An 18,878-nucleotide genomic window follows, 5' to 3' on the forward strand; every position below is an offset into this window, starting at 1 on the left:
TGGTCTAAAAAATGGCAGAGGTGGAACATTCCTTGTTGCCCAGAAGCCCATTTTCTATTAAACCGGCCCTAAATAGGTGGTGGCGCAGTTGGACATCTCAGGCAAAATGTCTGCTACTATAAACAGTTGATGCATTTCCTAAACACAATCAGCTTTATTGGTCAAGAAGCACCAGGTGGTTTCAGCCATAGCTTTTTCAGGCAGGCACAAAAGTGCTCTGGAAGCGGCCATGTGGTTCCTTTCAGCCAATCAGGCCTCTGTATTTAGTGGGAGCAGGAGCTGACCTGTCATGGCGTAGGATCATTACAGAGGACCTCCATAACAGATCCTCCTTAAGAAGCGCTGCTCTATTGCTCTGTGTGAACAAGGCCTTCATACTATGCAAAGATCTTATTCTAGTCAATAATTCCCCACAATCACGTACCGAATCAAAATGATATAAAGCACAGACAGGTTATATATTATAAGTCAGAGTTTAATGAACAGATATTATATATTTCACTGAAGGTGCAGTAAGTCGAGCATCACTATTAAATGGAATATATGTTGTGACTCTACAATTCTATACATTCTATTACACTGGAAGATAAATCAGCTGTGTTATGTTGTAGTAAACGATTCTTTCATCTTTGATCATCATTTTACATCCAGATCTTTGTAAATACATTGCATTACTTATTTTAGAATGATTCTGAGTTACAGCCTGCATTCAAAATTCGGCTGGCTACTACAGGAATTATTCTTACAATACTGCACTGCATTCTGGGAGATTCTGTTTTGTTTTTTTATACTCCAAATTACTAAATAGTTCATAAGGTACTGTGAAAAAATTTCAGTGCACTATCCACAGAGTAAATTGGCACAAAATTCTCTGTCCAGATACTGAACCAGCAGGCATGCCTGGGAGATGTTAGCTCAGAAACAAGAATTCTACATGTAGCGGAGGACGTGAATGTGGTATAAATACAGGGTGTACAAGATTAATGAAGCAACGTATCTGAAATGTTACTCAACTTTTATCTGTTTAAGTGCAGTCAGAAAACATTCCGTTTTAAAATAACCCTAAATTGTAAGGGGGGATTCACACGAGCGTGTATTCGGTCAATGCGGTTTTCACGCGGCACGCATGGACCAATACAAGTCTATGGGGCAGTACAGACAGTCCGTGCTTTTTGCGCAGCGTTTGTCTGCTGCGCAAAAAGCGCGACAGGTTCAATAACTCTGCGTATTTCACGCATCACGCACCCATTGAAGTCAATGGGTGCGTGAAAACCACGCAGGTTGCACGGAAGCACTTCCGTGCGAACCGACTGAAACAGCGCACCAGCTGTCAAAAGGATGAATGTAAACAGAAAAGCACCACGTGCTTTTCTGTTTCCGAACATCCAAACGGAGTGTCTTTGCGATGAGCGAAGCCGGACAAGCGAACCGAACTTCACCGGGTTCGGCCGAACTCGTTTTGGCCGAACCCGGCAAAAAAAATGATCGGTACGCGACGTCAGGAGATAGTCACTGTCCAAGGTGCTGAAAGAGTTAAACTGTTTCAGCACCATGGACAGTGACTTCCGATCCCAATATACATGAACTTGTAGGAAAAAAAACGAAGTTCTGACTTACCGATAACTCCCGGCTTCTTCCTCCAGTCTGACCTCCCGGGATGACAATTCAGTCCAAGTGACAGCTCCAGCCAATCACAGGCCAAGCACAGGCTGCAGCGGTCACATAGACTGGCACGTCATCCAGGGAGGTGGGGCCCGATGTCGAGAGGCGCGTCACCAAGGACGCGTCACCAAGGACGCGTCACCAAGGCAACGGCCGGGAAGTTCTCGGTAAGTACGAACTTTTTCTTTTTTTTCAACAGGTTTTGCGATATTGTGTTCGCCATTCACTGTCGAGGGTGCTGAAAGAGTTAGCTCTTTCAGCACCTTGGACAGTGACGGGCGTCGACTAGCCTCATCTCTATGATGGCGGCTGCGCGAAAATCACGCAGCCGCGCATCATACACGGATGACACACGCAGCTGTCAAATGGTTTTTGCGCGCGCAGCGCCGCGTTGTTTGCGCGTGCAAAAACGCAACGTCCGTCTGTATCTGCCCTAAAGGGAATGTCCACCTTTGCAACCAATTTTTATTGAATATGAAAGATAAAGCTAACATCTACTAACATACATTTGGTAGGTCAGTAAGAAGAAGGGGGCAGATGGAAGAGTATGAATGCAGGATCAGACTACGCAGGGATTGTTTGTTGTCTGTTACCATGGAGACACATAGGTCTACATAGGAGCTGTAGAAACAAAATGGAAGAACATTTTTAATTTAGATCTATTGCAAAGTTGCTCCAATTTTAATTTTAAATGCAGTGGAACAAAAAAAAAAATGGTGGCAAAGCTAGACATAGCCTTTAACTTATAAAATGTGCATTGCAGCTCTATATTGTTAAAGGGGATCGGTCACTAGTTTATTAACGCACCTTGACGTAAGTGCGGGGGTGAATGTATGGAGCGCTCCATATCCTGTAATTGTCAGCTCTATATTACAGCTGACACACAGCACTAACAAACAGGAACAGCGATTGCGCTGTTCCTGGCCGTTTCACCCCTCAAATGCAGCAGTCAATCGCGACCGCAGAATCTGACGTTGAAAAGAGGGGGCGGCCCCCTCCGACAGCTTATTTCCCCCCTTTGCAGTGAGATCGGGGGGTGTCGATGGTTGTCATGGCAGCCCAGAGTTCTAATGAAGGCCCCCAGGACTGCCTTCACTCTGCCTCTGTTAAGCCCGGCCTCATTTGCATATTTAGAAAAAAGCTCTTAGCTTTTAAAATAATGACATTTTTGGGACACAATTTTCACTAGCATTATCAGTGTGACAGCGCCCATCAGATTAGCTGGACGATAGGGCATTACTAAACTAGTGACAGATCCTCTTTATGTGTTTATTTAGCATGACGAAAGATAATTCTAGAATGTTTAAGTCTCATTTAATTTATCATTATTCCAACAACGTAACATCCATTGTACAGTAGTAGAACATACTGAATATTATACTATCCCATATAGTTGCATGTAACAGATTAGTGAACATTTAAGGCAGGATACATAAAGGGCTTGTATAATATTTGAAGGGACACTTTTTTACCCGACATTGCACTACTCACGTCCATAGGCTGTCTCTAGTATTGCAGCTCAGACCCATTAAAGCTTGTCTGCTTTAAGCAATCTATTTTTATTAGAAGTATGACGTCTACCTGGTGTGAAGCTAAACTACCTGTTTATACTAGCCCTATCACTGCTTCATCACTCATTCACCATCTACAATACTAAGCAGAGAGTGCTGAACCCTCTGGCGGAACTGCCGCCGTAACAGCTGCCACTGGGCCCACGCTCTCAGTGGAGCCTGTGTTGCCTTGCCCTGCACACAAGACAATGCACATAATAAATATTAGGTCCTGACAGTTACGGTCACAGGTGGTGCAACCGTGATCTGAGGGGTAGGGGGCCCGGCCCGCTTAATATGGCAGAGCAGAAAGCCATTGGCTCCCTGCCCAGTCATTCACTCTGGTAAGCTACAGGCTTACATCCCTGCACAGGCAGCATTTTCACGTCACTGAATAGCGCCACCTGCGCCGGGAAGCTAGCCGAAGTTTCAGCAGCTTGCCATGGGAACGGGGTTAGGCAAGTTTATTTTTTTATTATTTTCATTGGCGCAAAGGGAAACTTTTAGTGGGGATCCTAACTACTATATGGAAGCGCCTAACCACTATATGGGGGGGGGTCTAACTAATATATTGGGACGCCTAACTACTATTTAGCGGCCTAAATACTATATAGGGCACAAAAGAGGACTACTACTCTGTGGGGGCACAAAGAAATGCATTACTACTGTGTGGGTGAACTCTTACTGTTCTGGCCTAAAGGGGACACTATTACTATGTGGAGCACTTACTGTGCGAGGCCTAAAGGTGGCAGTACTACCATCTGGGGCACTATGAATGGCGAGTTTGTGATTAGGGTTGGGAATAGATGGGGAATGTGCTGGAAAATCATGGAGCCAAAAATGTGCGTGTGTCAAATTCTGAAAATATGAGTCATTGCCAGAAGAAGTCATCATGGTGGATAAAGCCGGATGAAGAATAAAAAGGAAAGTGAATAAATTTATTCTGAGTAGACATCACCTGTGAGTCACTGGATTTAACTGTACGGTAACTCCTTATATGGTCTGCAGACCACCTGTGTAGGACTGGTATCTTCCACTATATGCTGGTAATATTGGTCTTTGTAAAGTGGTTTTTATTCAGTAACAGTATGGAGTTTTAGTTACAAGGTTCGGATAGAACTAGGTAATGGTGTGCGTGCATGAGTAGGGGCCCAACCCGATCCAGTAAAGAAACTAAGTGCTATGCACACCAATATGGAATTTTTTATCCAGGTAATGAATTTATTTATTTGTAGCCAGTGACAGTGCGTGCGACGTTTCGGTCAACACCTTGACTTTCCTCAGGCACTTTAGTCAATGCTGGTCCTGCTTGGCTGGCGCTGTAAGATTGGCGGGTAACCTCACACAGCGGTTACCCACCAATCTTACAGCGCCAGCCACGCAGGACCAGTATGGAGTTTTAGTCACTATGTGGTGGTAAAATGTGGTCAAGGTGTGGAAGTATTATTCAGTAACAGTATGATGGTATTAGAGAATTGTCCTATAGCTAAGTGGTCTTGGAGACTAACAACGTCACAGGGGCCCACGTGTCCGAGCAACAAGCTGGAAGGTGGGGTTAATTTTTGTTGCCTGAGACCTAGAGGACTCTAGTTACACCCCATGCTGTGTCGATGTCTCTATCAAGATCAATGACCTTCTACCTTTCATTCACCTGAACTTTCACCATGGAACGTCATTATCTACATAAGCACATCTCACCTGTGGAGTCATTAAAGACTATGTATACCTTTGAAAAAGTTGATTATATATATATATATATATATATATATATATATATATATATATATATATATATATATATATATACACACACACACACACATATATATCTATCAGTGTGTTTGGTGCAACTTACTTTCTACGTACTTTTTATAAAAGAATATTTTTACTTATGAACTTAAACAGTCAGAGACATGCAGGACCCGCAGATAGTGAACCAGTCAGTGTCGCTGACCTGACAGATTGAGGTCTCAGCGCTAGATACAGCTGCTCTGTATATAGGATACAATGCAGCTCTATCTCAAAAAGTTAAAATTATTTTTAATAAAAAGTAATTAGAAAGTTGCACCAAACATGCTGATACACGGTTTTATTTAAAAACAAAACACGTTTTCATAGGTGTACACAGCCTTTAGGATGGACAATCTTAAACATTGGCAAATGCATCTACCATATAACAAAGACAATGGACATCTCATTGTTGTGCAAGTGAAATACATGATTTCATTAAACTAATATATAATGGCACCTTCTTCCATAAAAATGGTAACTGCTTCTCTACTTAGGCACTTTAGATAGAACTAGATTTTACATGAATTAAAACAAAAAGCGTCGGTCCCATACATATTATTTCCGTTCTATTGGTTATAAACACATTTTGTAAACTGAGCTCCTACTACATTTACAATAATTATAGTATTTTACAAAGCTGCTGCCTTGAAAGAATACTCTGGGCAAAACGTATATACGCTTAGAGGCTTGAGGGGGCGGGGCATGACACAGAGATTCAAAGTGCACCAAAGGGAGAATTCCGGTGTCATGCCCTGCCCTAGGCACAAGGCCTTGTTCGCACGGCGCTAAAAAAAGCTAGCGTTTTTGCAAAGCGCTTTTTAAAGTACAGGCATTTTTTACGCTTATTTTTGGCGTTTTTGGACGCGTAATTAGGACTCCCATTGACTATGGGAATTGGGCACATTTTACACGCCAAGAATTGACCTGAAGCGGCTTTATTTACCCGATGTGTTTTTTAAACACGCCAACAACAAAAAATAAACACGTCGTATGCATGACAATGCAGTTTCCCATAGATGTCAATGGGAAGCTAAAAGCAAGCGTTTTTTATGCAATTTTTCGGCCTAACACAGCATATCAGCTTTGTCGGAAGTATTCCTTTAAATGGGTTTTCCCCAGAATCCCAAATTATCACCAAGCCACGGTATAGGTGATAATTTTTTGATTGCTAAGGGCCCCAAGTAATCCTGAAAATGGGGGTCCCCAAACACCCTGATCCTTCTCACTTCATCCCCCGCAGTGAGGAGGAGCTTGAATGGAGTGGCGGTCGAGCATGCGCCTGCCGCTCCATTCAATATCTATGAGAATGCTGGAAACAGCCGAACGCTGTACTCGGCTATTTCCGTAACTCCATAGAGTTTGAATGTAGCAGCAGGCACATGCTTGAGCAGTGAGGAGGAACCGGGGGTTTGGGACCCTTGTTTTCACAATTGGTGGGGATCCCAGTTGTGGGGCCCACAGCGATCAGAAGATTTTTTCCTATACAGTGGGTAGGTGATAACTTATGATTCTGGGAAAACCTGTTTAAGTTTAGAACCTATTTCACAGTATGTCCCATTATCTGATATAACTTTTTCCAACCATCAATACTTGAGAAAGAAATAAAACATTTTTAGAGACATAAATCAGCTTCATATATAAACATGAATAAAATCGAACCTACATTAAAAACAATACATACAAATATTACACTACTCCAGTCTATTATAACAAAGGACTCCAACAAAACCTGTATATTATTTTACACTAAACTATTATGAAGTGCTATTTTTAATATGGAGATTCTGGGCGAGATGTCCGAAGGAAACTGGAGCTTTTGTCCATAGGAACCAATCAGACTACAACGCTCTCCGTTTACGAAGGCACATTAGACAATGAAGTAGTGACGTGATTGGTCGATAGGGACAACTGCTCCGATTTTCCTTTGTACTACATTTAATATATTTCAGATGTATTTTTTTGGCATAGTCAATGTAGTTATTGGTCTATAGAAATATGAACTTTACATCGACATTAGATAATTTTCCACTGATGATAATGATGAATTGTAGAAGAGACAGTTCAAACTTATCCCAGAATTAAGAGGAGTCTCTTGGGTTTAGCGTTTTCTGTTGGACTGTCTAATTCAATATATGTTGAAATGATAAACCATGGGAGATGAATAAAGATCTATCCAATTACAGACTTATATTATACACAGCATTTCCCAGATGTACTACAGATCCATCTCTGTGTCTTTCATATAATAGGCCTGTCACCGTGGATGACCTGGCAGCTCCAGCAAGGCACATAAGCTGTCATAAAAATAGCATAAAAATACGTCTGCAATATTGTGACAGTCGGCAGATTTGGCAGATAATTAAAACTTAGGAAATAAGAGCTGTAACTTTCTGTAGCATCTTAGCATATTACAATAAAGAAATGTTATATACAGAACGGTATAAATGTATAAACTACATCACTAAATAAAGTCACGGTGGTGTCTTCATTTTGCAGCAGGGTCCTTTGGGGGTTTTAGTTTATATGTACTAAAATAGCCGACGACTTGTTGTGGGACCTCGGCCAAGACACTTTGTGAAAGAGCCTCCTTTGGAGCCTAAAGTAAAAAAAGAAAAAAAAAATGACATCAAGGAATCATATACATCAACAAATGTATCATAAAAGACATGCATGCAGCGCTCCCAAGGCAGAACTTGAAGTTTTAGGCCCCAAATGCAAAATCTGTAATGCGGCCTGCCACCAACCATGTGCCATGTATATCACTAGTGTCTTCTTCATGTGGCAGAGGGGCCTTAGGGTTCCCTTAAGGCACCAGGGCCCGGGTGCAACTGCTACCTTTGCACCAACTATAGGTACGCTCCTGATCACACTGACCTATACAAGGATTTTGAGCACAAAAAAATTCATAGCCGAAAAGATGCAGATCGATCCATTTGGTGACCATGAGAGCGGTGCTAAAAATGGCACTTTTTATTTATTTTTTTAAATCAATAGATGCAATTGCAATGAAAATGCTCATTAAAAAAAAAAAGAGAGACTTTTCAGTGGTCCTGGAGTGGTTCAGACAAAGAAGTCTGATTTGTGTGTTTAAATGTAATTGCTGTTTGAAAGGATTTTCTAGTTTTATGTAAATAAAGCTTACTTATTATATAATGTAAAATTCTGCAACAAATATACTTTGTGTATCAATTCCCCACAATTTTATACAGACACATACTGTTTTCTTCTGCCTGATTTCAATGAAATACAGCGCAATTTTTTTTTACCATGCTCCATCGGATGCCATATTACGGAAATATTCTCCCCTAGAAGCACTGCATGACATATGTGGCCGCATAAAGCACCATACGTCGACACAAAGGGTTGTGTGCAGTCGGCCTTAAAGCGTACCTCACGTTTCAAGTGACTTCCAAATAAGCTAACATATGCGCGTACATGAGGAATAACACGATTTCTGGCCATTATATGACTCGTTTTCTGCATTTGTGGCTTTCCCCTCTGCAGGCTCTCCCTAATTCGCAGTTGTCTCTGAGATAGTAGGCGGAGCCTAACTGCTATAATGTCTTCCATACACTACACACATAGGGAGGAGAATCCTGCCATCCTATCTCTATCTATCATATATATATTATTAAAAACAAAGCTCTAATCGCTATAAAGATATATTAAGGAATTATTGAGCACAGAACTGGACTTAAAATTTACATGATGATAAAAGGTGAAAATTCACTTTAAACTGAAGAAATCTTGCCGAGATCTGCAACAGACATTTCTCCTAAAATTGAACATTATATTATAGGGAGATAGTATTAATACCATTATAATCTCCTTGGTAAGAAACAAACCTGTGCAAACTTTCTGAAAGGCACAAACTGTACAATGTCTCTTATAGCCATCTCCCCGGTAGGGGAGCGTAGACCTCCATTGTCTCCATCCAAAAATTCCATGGCACTAAAGTCAGCACCTCCAACGCCAATTATTATGATGGACATTGGGAGTTTGGCAGCATTGACGATGGCATGTCGTGTCTGATCAAGATCTGTTATAACCCCATCAGTTATAATCATGAGCACAAAGTATTGCTGTAAAAGAAATAATGACAGAATGATAAAATCGCAATTTATTTTAAATATTCTTAGATCATAGGTACATTACGTTCATGTACAAAACTAACACAATCATGAGGGACATTACGGAGATATGAGACAGAAGCCATAACTATAATTGGGGTTACAGGTATGGTGCAGAGGAGCCAGAATTCTGAAGAAAAGGAAAAAAAGTTGAAGACCAATCTACATCTAAAGTACTAGATACACTTGGGCTTGTAGGCTAAGGCTACATTCACACGACAGTGAAAAACGGCCCGTGAACACTGGCTGCACAAAAATAGGACATGTCCTATCTTTGACCGTTTTCACGGCCAGGCAGCTCCCATAGAACTCAGCGGATCAGTTATTACCGGCCATTTTTCAGGAATCAATCCTTGTAAGGGCCAGTAATAACTGATCCTGGCCGAAGACTCCCTGGACACAGCACTACTTTGAGCACTGAGCCCAGGGAAGCCCTAGACATTACTGGCCAGAGCATTGTAAGATCTCTGGCCGAGGACTCATTTCTTGGGAATGTTCTGGACGTCACGGTCCAAATATGGACAGTGAGGTCAGGGGCTCCCTCTGCCCCCCCCCCTGTAGATAGCACCCCCATTTGGATAGCTCCAAGCCCCCCAATAGACAGCCACTCTCCTTTAGATAAGCGAAAGGAGAGGTGTCCAGAGGTGATGGGTAAATTGCACCAAAAGACCACCCTTCTCTATTTGTTTTATATTACTCGCTACACCCTTGCCACAGAAGTCAATTGATCCTACGCGTTTCCGTATCACCAACAGCGTGATACTTCATCAGGGATTCATGGAAACGTTAATTTTTATATGAGCACCGGATAGCACTGTTTATGTGCTTATTGTAGCCTCCTAGCGCGTGTACGACACAGATGTAATGGCGGCCATTAAAAACGGACAGATGGACTGGAAACGGATGAAAATTTAGAGACACACTGATGCAAAATGGCCATGAAAACTGACAGTTAATCAGTTTTTAATGGCCATTTTTTTTCACAGTCGTGTGAATGTAGCCTTCTGGGATATATTTTTCTTTTTACAATTATGAAGTAGCCTGCAATACAAATGCTAAAACAATTATAGTTTAAAGGGCAACTCTAACCATGTGACATTCATACAGGGAAAACATTATAAACCATATATAAATATAGAAGGGATTAACACAATTGAAAAAAATTATTCCCTAAATCCCATTTCAAGAGCACGTCAGAGGGTGCAGAGCTACAGAAAAAAGGCTTCTGGTCGTGGCTGCTGGTGTGTCTGAGACACGGCCCCCTCCTCCTTCACTGCCCCCTGAAGTGTCAGTAGTGATGGACCAGGGCGGACATCATCAGAACTGGGTCCATTAAAGGGTAATGAAGGAGGAGGGGGCCAGTCTCAGACATGCAGGCTACGCTCCCTGTGCAAGTCTGAGACAGCGACTATGTTGGATGGAAGACAACAGGGACCGAAAACGAGGCAACGGAGGGAGAAGAACCAACGTAAGTTAGTCTGGACACCAGGGAAGTTAAAAATCATTCTACTATAGCTAGTTTATTTTTGTTGTGGGGACAGGGGGTATCGCTTTAATAGAGGGACTACCTTGTTAGCCGTAGCAAAGAACAGCTACAAATAGCATCTCTCCTTTTTTGGAGGACCCGACAAATCTGTGCATTACACTAATGGTTCTTTGATTAAATTGGGCACCATGTAATACTTCATTTTCCCTTGTGGTGCAGCTGCAGGGGAATTGAACACTTATTGCCAGGTTCCCCTGCAGGTAAAAGCTTGTTTGGTGTCCCAGCAGTAAGGGACCCTTAATTAAAAGGGATTATCTAAAAGTAGACATCTCCTTTATTTTCAGTGAGGAAATCTGTGATTGATTGAAGAAATACGAGGCAGAGAGCATAGGGATGTCCGCTCTCAGAAGTTTGTGCTATTGCATAAATGTACATAAACTGGTATCTATTTTTCATTGAAGGGATCTATCACCAAACCTATTGTTACAATCAAGTTACTACATGTCCTATATTAAAAAATATATTTAAAAAATCTTGCCATTTTCACACTGACCACAGACAATAGACTGACACTTCCTGTTCAGTATAGATCACTTCTCATTATCACAGGCAGGAATACAATGATATATTAATGATCTATTATAAAGCAGTAGACACATAACACAGGATCCACCATTGATAAAAGCTGATGGACACAGCTCCCCTCCTTGCATAGTGACCTCTGCATAGGTCGCAGAGCATGCCCACAACACTCTTCCATATACGTCAAAAGGTAGCTTTTGTTTTACTTAATATGTACGGCCTTGTTCACATGGTGCTCAAAAAAACCTACGTGTAGACACGTTAAACACGCTAGCGTTTTTACAAAGCACTTTTAAAGTATAGGCGTTTTTTATGCGTTTTTCTCGGCGTTTTTCAATGCATTTTTGGCCGCGTAATTAGGACTCCCAATAACTATGGGAATTAGGCGCGTTTTTTTGCCAAGTATTGACCTGACGCTTCTTTTTTTACACAACGCGTTTTTTTGGCACGTAAAACGCGATAAAAACGTTTAATCCTAAAAAAAAATATTTATCTAATATTGTCTTTGGACAGAGACAAATACTGTGTTTATGTAAATTGTATACAACCTGTTTTAATAATATTGTATAGACTTGGGGTCGCACATGTGTAATCACGGACCAAGGTGAAGCAGAGTATGGCACATATAGGCATTAGTAAGACATGAATTCCTTAGAACACATGAAAAATGAAACGTATGACATAAATGCAAGGTTTAGATGATGAAATATTCCAGCACTTACAGAGGCAGTCTGTTGTTGTGTAGCATCCGCAGCAAGTCTGGCCACATTGTTAATAAGTGGAGAAAAGTTGGTGGGTCCATATAGTCTTACTTGCGGAAGGCATTTGCGATATGCATCTACAATTCCCTCAATACCTGTAATGAAGATATAATTTGTGGATATAATGCGGTCACAGAGGATAAACGATCTGTGTTATATAATGAAACATTAAAGGTGTTCCACGCTAATCGAAGTCAGATTTACGAAGTGTGAGACCATGGAGCCAGCGGCAAAACTACAGGGGGTACAGAGATTGCAGGCGCATAATAGCCCTGAAAATTTAAGGGGTAAAAAGAGTCCCTCTACCCCATATGAGGAGACCCAGGAGCTTCAAGATGCTTCTCTGCATGGAGCACTCACACTTTCTGAGATTTATATGTCCTTGTGAAATTCTGCTGCTGAGATCAGATACACAGGTGTGAACATGGAGCCTAAAGCCAAGACCACCATCCGAATACTGTAGTAAAGGTGGCACTGCGGTCAGGAGACCAGGCAGATAATAGGACCCAAACCAATCTGTGAGCTGCCACCCATCCACTACCGACTGCTTGTTGCATGGGAACGGTTTAATGATCAATGATGGGCACATCTGGTACAAAACATGGTGCCCTTCCTTTGACATAAGTGCAAATGGACCCAAAAATATTCTATTCCCCCTCCGCCATGGACCAACCAAATTTATGTTATGGGCCAAAGTGACTGCATAAAGTTCATGTTCTTCTCCTTCATTTCAAAATCAGTGGGTCACTGCTTCAGAATAAGTATATCAAGCCTTCTGCAGGAGAGCACCAAATGTACACAATAGGGATCAAGATGGAGGTTTTTGGACATGGGCGATTCAGAGGCCCTGACATTTGCTCATATGCGGCCCAAAATGATTCGGATGGCAGGCCTATCCATTGCCATGTCTGTAGAAATGTCTAGGTTAGCTACTGGTAGGTGGTAACTGGCGCTAGCAAGGGGCATAGATATAGGCTTTATACCTGCTCCCTACTCATGCTGGCTCTTGCAGCTGATCTCCATGGCAGAAAACAGAGTATATATTACAGCATGTTTTAATAGGTGTAAATCCCTAATTGTGTAAACTCTTACCAGCACAAAAAGGACTTGATGGGTTAAAGTTTATTGGGAATTCATGCGAGACCTGAAATAAAACCAATGTATTAAAAAGCTATATACATAAAGGTTATCTGAGAATAACATGCACATAACTGGCACCGAGGTGATGCCCACAAAACAATGTGTGGGGAGAAAATGATGGCGCTTATCATTATAATGCTTATAGTAAAGCCATACGGGTCAGATTAGCATGCAGCGGTTCATTCGTTTTAGTGTAGTAGTGGGTTTTGGTTTGTGCACATAATTCCACTAAAGTTCACATTAACAGAAGACATTAAGCAGAAGTATGAGGCAGAGCCACGTGCAGGGTACAAGGAGTCACTACTTGTGTCACCGCATTGTGCTTCGTGGGGCACTATATTACAGAATACCTTCGTAATAGGACATCCAATGAAGCATGCCCCAATTTATTTCTGTCGGATACTAGACTGATTCTGACAGAAAAAAAACCCTCTGTGTGCCTCTGTATGAAATCGCAGGCATACGGAGTTACAGCAGGGCCCCTCAGAGCAACTTGGAAGATGTACGACCATGTGAATGAGGCCTAAGGCTCAGTTTAAACATGGCAGCAAATTTCCACCCCTTTGCATTGCAAAGGGTGAAATCTGCAGCTGAACTCCACCACAAATTCAGTAGTGCATATACACCGTGTTCCAAATTATTATGCACATTGGATTTAAGTGTCATAAACATTTAATTATTAGTTTTTCAATTAAACTCATGGATGGTATTGTGTCTTAGGGCTCTTTGGATCATTGTAATCAATCTCAGACACCTGTGATAATTAGTTTGCCAGGTGTGCCCAATCAAAGGAAAACTTCTTAAGAAGGACGTTCCGCATTATTAAGCAGGCCACAGGTTTCAAGCAATATGGGAAAGAAAAAGGATCTCTCTGCTGCCGAAAAGCGTGAAATAGTGCAATACCTTGGACAAGGTATGAAAACATTGGATATTTCAAGAAAACGTAAGCGTGATCATCGTACTGTGAAAAGATTTGTGGCTGATTCAGACGGGTTCGTTCAGATAAAGGCATAATGAGGAAGGTTTCTGCCAGACAAATTAATAGGATTAGGAGAGCAGCTGCTAAAATGCCATTGCAAAGCAGAAAACAGGTATTTGAAGCCACTGGTGCCTCTGGAGTCCCGCAAACCTCAAGGTGTAGGATCCTCCAGAGGTTTGCTAGTGTGCATAAAACTATTATTCGGCCACCCCTAAACAATGCTCACAAGCAGAAACGGTTGCAGTGGGCTCAGAAATACATGAAGACTAATTTCCAAACCGTGTTGTTTACTGATGAGTGCCGTGCAACCCTGGATGGTCCAGATGGATGGAGTAGTGGATGGTTGGTGAATGGCCACCATGTCCCAACAAGGCTGCGACGTCAGCTAGGAGGTGGGGGAGTCATGTTTTGGGCTGGAATCATTGGGAGAGAGCTGGTAGGCCCCTTTAGGGTCCCTGACGGTGTGAAAATTATCTCTGCAAAGTACGTAGAGTTTATGACTGACCACTTTCTTCCGTGGTACAAAAAGTAGAACCGTGCCTTCCGTAGCAAAATTATCTTCATGCATGACAATGCACCATCTCATGCTGCAAAGAATACCTCTGTGTCATTGGCTGCTAAGGGCATAAAAGGAGAGAAACTCATGGTGTGGCCCCCATGTTCCCCTGACCTCAACCCTATTGAGAACCTTTGGAGCATCCTCAAGCAAAATATCTATGAGGGTGGGAGGCAGTTCACATCAAAACAGAAGCTCTGGGAGGCTATTCTGACATCCTGCAAAGATATTCAAGCAGAAACTGTCCAAATACTCACAAATTCAATGGATGCAAGAATTGTGAAGGTGATATCAAAGAAGGGGTCCTATGTTAACATGTAACTTGGCCTGTTTGATTGAATTGAAAGAGCTTTTGATTTCTGTAAATATGACCTCCTGATGCTGCAAATTCAACAAATTACCATTTTAGTTCTCTTTACAACCTTTAAAATGTTTTGATCTCTGTTGTGCATAATAATTGGAAACAGTGAATTTTGAGTTTTTTACTTCTAAAAAAAAATCTGTTATTATTAGGAGATTTGTTCAATAAAATTTGCTTTATACTCCAACGGTTGATGGCTTGAAGATTATACTGACTGTCATTTACATCGACTATTTAGGAAAATCAGCGAAAAATAACATTTGCATATTAATTTGGAACGCGGTGTATAGGGCACTTGAAGATCCACAGCATGTCCTAAAATCTGGACTGATTGTTTTCTGTGGTGTGTGAATAGGGTTTTGTAAAACTCCATTCACTTGCATTGTAACGTACTCTGTTTTGTGCTTTCAGTGCAGAATTTTGAACCGAAAATCAACAACAATTACTCTGAGTTTAAAGGCTTGTGGTATAAGGGAATTACCACGTTTTTCTAAGTAATAAAACATTTTTGTGTTTCATGTGCTTGAATGTTACACAGGATTATGAGGTAGACTCTCCTCTATCTCTTGTAAATTGTCTCATTTTGCAAAACTTATACTAGTAATTGTGCGTTTTATCCATTTTCCTATGCCCATTACCTGCCCGGATGGTGGTATCTGAGCTCCAAAGCCAAAGGCCGGGAACATTTTATCACTAAAAGAAAAACAAATGCAAAAAATTGCAAGAAATATTCACGAGTAATATACTTTATGGTTCAAACAAGACAAACATTTCCAGAGTATCTGGGCTGCGCTATTCTTTATCTAAAGCGGGAACAATAAAACATTGTTTTGTCCTGACATAAAACATCTTTGCATTGATAAATCGCTTTCACACATAATCTGCTAGTGATATCCGCAGTTATTTTCTTACTGTTCTGAAGACAAAAAGAAGGAATGAGGGAAAAAATACTAAGACTTACGAGTCGTAATCCTGAATAACCATGCCGACCGACCAGATGGCATGCAAGTACTCATTGACTCCATTGGGACTAATGTAGTGCAGAGAATCCGGTGACTTTGGATCGCCATTTGATCCCGTAAAGTCAATTCCAACCTATTATAATGATAGTAAACAGCCGTCAGTAAACCGGATTCTACAACCTGCTGCACATCAGGTAAGACAGAATATAAAACACCAATGCTTTTCCTTTATATCACTCAGATTTTGACTTTATAAAGAATGTGTAATATGTAAATGTCTTTCCTGCCGTCATCTTAACGACACGGATTTGTTATTCTTTTTCTGCATTCTTCACATAAACGTAGAAAAAAGTGACAAAAAAAATCCACAAATATACCATCTATTAAAAGCCCTTTACGAAAGAAGAAAGGGCCTGCGACCATTCTGTAACCTTCTGAGCTAGAGGACACAGCAAGGATCAAGAACGAGTGACCACCCCTCACAAACTTTTGTCGTCTGCCCAGACTGCTACCCAAGCATCCCTCAAGGCACAAAAGTCTAAGTTTGACTCCTCCACAAGGGGGCACTGTGCCATCTGGGTTAAGGTTGCAGAAAGGTGAAGACTAAACACATGGCCGGCCTTAGGAGTGTGCGACCTGTGCAGTCAGCCAGCCCTGCTGAAGGGGCACCTCAGGGGCGTTTTTTACCACCAGAAACAAACTGTTATTAAATGACGTGGAGCTGGTATTTGGCGGCTGTACGTTGGTATTATTTGAGCACTCTATGGTGGTATTTACTTAGGCATTGTATAGCACTGTTTCACCACTACTGGGTCACTTCTGCACCTTGGGCTCCCAAACTATCCGGCCCATTGCTTCGATCCAGTAGTTGCTGGTCACCTACGAGGGACGCCCTAAATTCTTGGCGTACACCACTTACAACCTACCAACGTGTGTAGATGTTTGACCACTAAGAACAGATACTAATCTTATTATTCCACAATGTTCATTTAGAAGGTTTATGTCCTACAGGGTTGAAATCATCATGACAGGTACTTATTATATGTTACCTGCACCATTATATTAACAGGGTTAACACTTTACATCTTAGTTTATTGTATATCAAAGAGTCTAAAAGTTTTATGTAAATTCATTGTAATCATAACGTAATTTTTTTAATATACTTTGTTTCAATTCCTCAGTTTCCAAGTTTGCTGAATAAAGTTGGTTTACATAAAATTGGAAACCGCCTTTAACCCCTTCGCGCTCAGGTCAGTAATAGTACGTCCTGCTAAGTAGAACGTTCGCGCTCAGGTCAGTACTATTACTGACCTGAGTAAACACGGCGCCATCTTTCCCCGGCGCGTGTCTGAGCTGTGATACCTGCTGTTTCCGACAGCAGGCTATCACAGCTTAGTGTGCAGGGACCGATCGCGGTGGTCCCCGCCGATTAACCCCTTAGAAGCCGCGTTCAATAGCGATCGCGGCTTCTTAGGGGTTAAGCTGCCATCGCCGGCCTGCTACACGATAGCGGGCCGTGATGGCTACTATGGCAACCAGAATCCTAACAATGGACTCTGGCTACGCCATCGACGGAAGCCTAGTGGGTCCCGACAAAATCAGGACCCACTATGCTTGCTGTCAGCGAACAGCTGACAGCTCTAATACACTGCACTACGCATGTAGTGCAGTGTATTAGAATAGCGATCAGAGCCTCCTGCCCTCATGTCCCCTAGTGGGACAAAGTAAAAAAAGTGTAAAAAAGTAAAAAAAAGTTGTGTAAAAATAAGAAAATAAAAGATTTAAAAGTAATAAAAGTAAAAGTCCCCCTTTTTCCCTTATCAGTTCTTTATTATTAATAAAAATATATAAATAAACAAATAAACTATACATAATTGGTATCGCCGCGTCCGTAACGACCTGAACTACAAAACGATGTCGTTATTTATCCCGCGCGGTGAACGCCGTAAGAGAAAATAATAATAAACCGTACCACAATCACAATTGTTTGGTCACTTCACCTCCCAAAAAATGGAATAAAAAGAGATCAAAAAGTCGCATGTACCGAAAAATGGTACTGATCGAAACTACAGTTCGTTACGCAAAAAATAAGTCCTCGCACGGCTTTCCTGATGGAAAAATAAAACAGTTATGGCTCTTAGAATAAGGGAACACAAAAAGTAAATTATACTTTACAAAATGTATTTTATTGTGCAAACGCCATAAGACATAAAATAAAACTATAAACATCTGGTATCGCCGTAATCGTATCGCCCCGCAGAATAAAGTGAATATGTCATTTATAGCGCACGGTGAACGCTGTAAAAAAAATTGAATAAAAAACAATAGTAAAATTGCTGTTTTTTTAGTCACCACGCCACCTAAAAATAGAATAAAAACTGATCAAAAAGCCGCATGCACCCCAAGAAAACTACAATGGATTCCTCAAGGGGTCTAGTTTCCAAAAAGGGGTCACTTTTGGGGGGTTTCCACTGTTTTAGCACCACAAGACCTCCTCAAACCGGATATGGTGCCTAATAAATTAAATTAAATTAATTAAATGTCACCTCTACTTTGCTCTAAATTCCTGTGAAACGCCTAAAGGGTTAATAAACTTTTTAAATGCTGTTGTGAATACTTTGAGGGGTCTAGTTTCTGAAATGGGGTGTTTGATAAGGGTGTCTAATATATGGGCCCCTCAAAGCAACTTCAGAACTGAGCTGGAAACTAAAAAATAAAATAAAAATGAGGCAATACTTCGCTTCTTACATTATACTGATAATGAGCCGTGCCCACCCCGAGATGACCCCAGTTTTGACCGTTTGTATAAACGGAGACCCCTATTAGACCGTTTCAGTGCCCGGTTTTCCCAGCATTCACCCCCGAGAAGTGTATTGAAAGGGAGGCTTCAATTCCGCCAGTACCTGCCGGGTAAGAGG

General features: G+C 41.4%; 1 protein-coding gene across 2 annotated transcripts in view; it reads right to left on the reverse strand.

Annotated features, from left to right (window-relative positions):
* Window positions 1–4,962: 4,962 nt before the first annotated feature.
* The window catches only part of CPNE3 (copine 3), a 78,056-nt gene continuing 64,140 nt past the window's right edge, over window positions 4,963–18,878 (reverse strand). For both annotated transcript variants that reach the window (XM_075826027.1, XM_075826028.1), the window contains exons 11-16: window positions 15,960–16,093; window positions 15,637–15,691; window positions 13,055–13,106; window positions 11,924–12,057; window positions 8,849–9,085; window positions 4,963–7,599 (exon numbers count right to left, since the gene is read on the reverse strand). In XM_075826027.1, the coding sequence (XP_075682142.1) occupies window positions 7,489–7,599; window positions 8,849–9,085; window positions 11,924–12,057; window positions 13,055–13,106; window positions 15,637–15,691; window positions 15,960–16,093 (723 nt within the window). In that variant the 3' untranslated portion in view covers window positions 4,963–7,488. The remainder of the gene's footprint in view (window positions 7,600–8,848; window positions 9,086–11,923; window positions 12,058–13,054; window positions 13,107–15,636; window positions 15,692–15,959; window positions 16,094–18,878) is intronic.

Source organism: Rhinoderma darwinii, chromosome 5 (genome assembly GCF_050947455.1).
Source record: "Rhinoderma darwinii isolate aRhiDar2 chromosome 5, aRhiDar2.hap1, whole genome shotgun sequence".
Lineage (NCBI taxonomy): Eukaryota > Metazoa > Chordata > Amphibia > Anura > Rhinodermatidae > Rhinoderma > Rhinoderma darwinii.